The following is a 5,177-nucleotide window of genomic DNA, read 5'->3' on the forward strand; positions in this document are numbered from 1 at the left end:
GGGCCTTCCCCTGTTCTCTGCTGACGGGGACAGAGGTTGGTTTTGTGTGAGAGCAGCACCCGCTTCACTAGTGATCGCGAGGACTGGGTGTAGGAACGCCGTGGCCAGCGTCCAGCTGGGCGCAGGGACTCAGTGCTGCGGAGACTTGGGGAGACGCAGAGCGCAGGCAGGAGCCACTGTCCCGGAAAAGGAAGTTACAGCGAGTGGTGAGCGAGCGCCGTGCAGAGCTACATCTCAGGCTGCATCTAGAAGAGCCATTCCCTTCGCGGGTTATCTCACTCGTCGGGCCCATCTCTAATCGCACCCAGCGGACGATGGACACACAGCCGGAGGGCTGCGCCCAGGCGCCTGGGCTGCAGGAGTGGCTGGAAACAGCGCTGGCCCTCACTTCCCTGTAGATCAGTGGTTCTCAACCTTCCTAATGCCACGACCCTTTCATACAGTTCCTCATGTTGTGGTGACCCCCAATTTCATTGTTACAAATTGAATATAATTAAAGCATAGTGATTAATCACAAAGACAATATGTAATTATATATGTGTTTTCCGATGGTCTTAGGCGACCCCTGTGAAAGGGTCGTTCGACCCCCAAAGGGGTCGCGACCCACAGGTTGAGAACCGCTGCTGTAGGTGTTTGCAGGCATTTGCCTCGGCCTCCCACTGTTTAAAGTGCTAAGGAGTGAAAACGCTGTGTCCCTAACGCTGCAGCCCTGTGCCGGCTGCACAGGATGAGGGAGACCCTTCTCGGGTTCTGTCTGAGAGATCGCGGCGCCTCCCACACCCGACGTGGAAAGGACTTGCCTGCGTGAGGCTTCGCGTCGGGGACACTGGGCCGTGGTGTCCGTGGCAGCGTCCCCGCAGCCGTGGGCGGTGGCGCTGGATGATCCGTAATGACTCTCGGGGTCTCTGATGAAAGCCCTGGCCACGTGCGACAGAGTAACTCACTGACAGGACGTGACCAGGCCACAGTGACTGTGCAGCGGCTCCCTCGACCCGAGAGGGGATCCGAGCCCGCTTTCTGGTACCGGAACGGCCGCATGTACACGTCCCTTCCAGAGTCCGGTAATTGCAACAATGAGGCCGGCCGAGGGCGCGCCCGGTGACGGTGGACAAGCTGCTTTACCTGTGAGCAAGTTCAGCCTGATCACCAGAAAGCTCCGGTTTGTGAGAACCTGCGTTTGGGAGTAAGAATGCTGCTGCCCATGGACATCTCACACTGCATCTAGAAGAGCTACATCTGACTCGCTGAGTCAGACGACGAGGAAGAATGAAAACTGTTGTGCGTGCCCTGACCGGTTCGGCTCAGCGGATAGACCGTCGGCCTGCGGACTGAAGGGTCCCAGGTTCGATTCCAGTCAAGGGCATGTACCTTGGTTGCGGGCACATCCCCAGTAGGGGGTGTGCAGGAGGCAGCTGATCGATGTTTCTCTCTCATCGATGTTTCTAACTATCCCTCTCCCTTCCTCTCTGTAAAGAATCAATAAAATATATTTTTAAAAAAAAGAAAAAGAAAAAGAGAACTGTTGTGCAGGACACTGCCCACAGAGTTCATTCGTTGGAGCGTCGTCCTGTGCACCGAAAGGGTGGCGGTTTGCTTCCCAGTCGGGGCACATGCCTAGGTTTCACATGCAAGCCCTGGTTGGGATGCATTCGGGAAGCAACTGATTAATGTTTCTCTCTCTCTCTCTCTCTCTCTCTCTCTCTCTCTCTCTCCCCCTCTCCCTCTCCCTCTCCCTCTCCCTTTCCCTCTCCCTCTCCCTCTCTTACCTTCCTTCCCTCCCTTTCACCCTTCCTTCCTCCCTCGCCTTCCCTCCCTTCCTCTCTCTCTAAAATCAGCAAATGAATAAATAATTGTGGGCGGGTCCTTTCCTGGCCCTCAGCGACTCACAGTCTGTGTCAATCTCTGAGACATTTGTCTACAAGTGCCTACAGGGACCACGTGGGCTCCTGCCGTTGTGAGGTGGGGCTTCCTCTCTGAACACCCAGGGAGGTCACCGCTCCACGGGCCCTTTCCTTTCCCAGCCCTTTGACTACCTGAAGTTCTAGTGCGTTCATTACCAACTCCAGGGCACACAGGTGTCCCCCAAAATGTATACGCACCCTTTGAATAATGGGTAAGGCCAGGTGTATTAAGATACATCTCATTTCCACATTGAGCGACCAGCCGTTAAAGCAGGTGTACATTTTTTGGGGGCACCCTGTACTTTGGGGCGGGGGGAAACCCAGCGAAGTCATTGTCAGGATCAGGTGCGTGATCCCAAGTGCGTGAGGTGGCCCTAACCTTCGGCCAGAGCTGCCCCCCTTGTCTGCCCGCAGCACTGACCCGCCGCTTCCTGTCCCCCAGGATGGCGCCCCTGCCCCTGTGGCTGCTGTGGCTGCTGCTCCCGCTCGGCCCGCGGGCCCAGAAGCTGCCCACGCGCGACGAAGAGCTCTTCCAGATGCAGGTCCGAGACAAGGCCTTCTTCCACGACTCCTCGGTGCTCCCGGACGGAGCTGAGATCAGCAGCTACCTCTTCCGAGACACGCCTAAGAGGTACCCCCTGACACCCCCCCTCTCCGCAGGCTCATCTGGGTGTCAGCCAACATGCTGTGCCCGGGCGCTTTGTGGTTACCCTTTGGGTGAAGGGCGATTTTTGCATTTCTTACCTTGGGAACGATTGCTTTCTTTCCTTCAGCACAGAGGGAAGTTTCTAAGGAGGGCTCTCTAGGATTGAAATGAGATTCATGAACACACATGATTCTTCAAAGGTATGCAGTTAGCCTTAGAGGGATAACATGACTTTGACCAATATCATCAGATTTTGAAAGCATCAAACCCAGCAGTGATAAAAATAGACCCTGTTCATTTACCTTCATGCCAGCCTCATCAAACTGGGCTCACGCAGTGCTTCTAAACATTCTGACCTTTAAAAATGACATGTCTATATATATAAAAGCCTAACAACCTGTCGACCAGTCGCTATGACATGCACTGACCACCAGGGGACAGATGCTTAATGCAGGAGCTGCCCACTGGTGGTCAGTGCGCTCCCACAGCCAACCTCCCAAGGCCCCTCCCCCCAGCTATCTGGCCCCCTGATAGGCCTTGATTACCCACCAGGCTGAGGGACCCCACCCATGCGTGATTTTGTGAACTGGGCCTCTAGTATGTTACATAATTAAGTATATATGTGTATGTCCTTCATTAAGCTAGTTATATGTAAAGTTAGTTACTTTTCGGTACCTCAGACCCCTCTCAGCCATATTTCAGGAAAGTTTCTCCTTTTAGCCGGGCACTAGGGCATTCTGAAGGGAAAGACTGTCTCACCACCAGTGACCCCTTGTCCAGAGATTGAGGTGCAGCCGATCGCTGGGTCATCTGTCTCTTGTCACTTCAGTTTTGATTGACAGTGACAATGGGAGGTGCTCCCTCCCACTGTGGCCCACGTGGCATGTCACCCTCTGGTCCGAGAATGGTAGCAGGGGATTGGTTTTCCTATGTTGACGGACGCGGCCTATGGCTTGGGCATCATTTCAGCGCTGCCTGAATGACATCGTTTGTTTGAATGGATGTAATGGATTAGGAGCTGACCCGTCAGTAAAATAAAAAGAACCACCATGCCTTTAATGACATCCTCAAGAGTGAAGGCCCCAAATGCAAGGACGACGACCCTGCAGAGACGCGATGTTCTTCCATTTACCAGGCTCAGGCTGTGAAGCAGGACAGGGAGTGGGAAACATCTAGTCGCTCAGCTGAATTATTTTCAGATGAATTCTTCTTTTTTTAAATATATTTTATTGATTTTTTTTACAGAGAGGACGGGCGAGGGATAAAAGTTAGAAACATCGATGTGAGAGAGAAGCATCCATCAGCTGCCTCCTGGACACCCCCTACTGGGGATGTGCCCGCAACCAAGGTACATGCCCTTGACAGGAATCAAACCTGGGACCCTTCAGTCCGCAGGCTGACACTCCATCCACTGAGCCAAACCAGTGCGGCACTGTCACAGCCGGGCCGTGTGTCCATCCCCCTTGAAAAGTCACTCGAGGCTTCGTAAAAAAATCGGGGGAAGCAGAGAGCAGGATGATCTTGATTTTTTAAAACTTGTCTTAAAATCACTAGGTTATTTCATTCCAACAGGAAGTCTTAGTGGCAGAGAATGAGTCTTTCCACTGATTGAAACTTCGATCTTTACTTTTAAAATCTTCTCAAGTGGGATTAGGTACCTTTATGCAAAAGCTGTGGCCGCTAGCACCGTGGATCAGGGTCGCTGATGTGAGAAGCAAGCAGCGTATCTCGCAGAGACCAGCAGGCCTTTCAGAGACGCCGCTGGGCGAGGAGCGTTTGACACTGCGGTGACTGTCAGGGTGCCCTCGGGGTCCCTTACAAGCCTGTTGCCAGCTTATGCCGGTCAGCGTGCCTGCAGGTCAGCGCGCCTGCGGGTTCCTCGGCTGTGCCTGATTGGAATGGCGGGGCCCAGGCTAAAGAGCACCCCAAAGAGCCAAGTGTTGGTTCTTCACTCAAGGTGCACCCCCATTACACGTTTAGCTCAGCGTCTTTTCATTCTTCCACGCGGTGCTGTTGCAGATTTGGCGGGTGGACGCCGCGGTTCATGGGAGAGTCCCGCGATCATGTAGATGGCCCGTTCCAGTCCCTGTGAAATGCGTGGAATCAGCCTGTGGTTTTCCATGAGCCCGGCTGGGGCGGCAGAGTGGACCCCTCTCTGACTGATGGCCCCTCGCCCGCAGGTACTTCTTTGTGGTGGAAGAGGACAACACCCCACTGTCTGTGACCGTGACCCCCTGCGACACCCCCCTGGAGTGGAGGCTGAGTCTGCAGGAGCTGCCGGAGGAGGCCAGCGGGCAGGGCTCAGGTGAGCAGCGGGCAGGGCTCAGGGGAGCAGCAGGGGATAAGGCTCAGGGGAACATGGGGAGGGCTCAGGTGAGCAGCGGGCAGGGCTCAGGGGAACAGCGGGGGCTGAGGGGAGCAGCAGGGGATAAGGCTCAGGGGAGCAGTGGGCAGGTCTCAGGGGAGCAGCAGGAGATGGGGGGGTGCTCAGGGGAGCAGAAGGGGATAAGGCTCAGGGGAACATGGGGAGGGCTCAGGGGAGCAAGCCCAGGCCCCGCATGGTGGCTGCAGCAAGAAACAGCCTCGCCTCCTGGTGCTGCAAAAAGTCAGCGGGGACGCAGGGGACTCTA

The 5,177-nt window shown here is 55.1% G+C and overlaps 1 protein-coding gene across 1 annotated transcript in view; it reads left to right on the forward strand.

Annotated features, from left to right (window-relative positions):
- The first annotated feature begins 889 nt into the window (after positions 1-889).
- The window catches only part of NDNF (neuron derived neurotrophic factor), an 8,499-nt gene continuing 4,211 nt past the window's right edge, over positions 890-5,177 (forward strand). Inside the window, 3 exon segments of the mRNA XM_006106384.3 lie at positions 890-1,061; positions 2,316-2,532; positions 4,728-4,852. Of these exon segments, the coding sequence (XP_006106446.1) occupies positions 890-1,061; positions 2,316-2,532; positions 4,728-4,852 (514 nt within the window).

Source organism: Myotis lucifugus, unplaced genomic scaffold, assembly GCF_000147115.1.
Source record: "Myotis lucifugus unplaced genomic scaffold, Myoluc2.0 scaffold_814, whole genome shotgun sequence".
NCBI lineage: Eukaryota > Metazoa > Chordata > Mammalia > Chiroptera > Vespertilionidae > Myotis > Myotis lucifugus.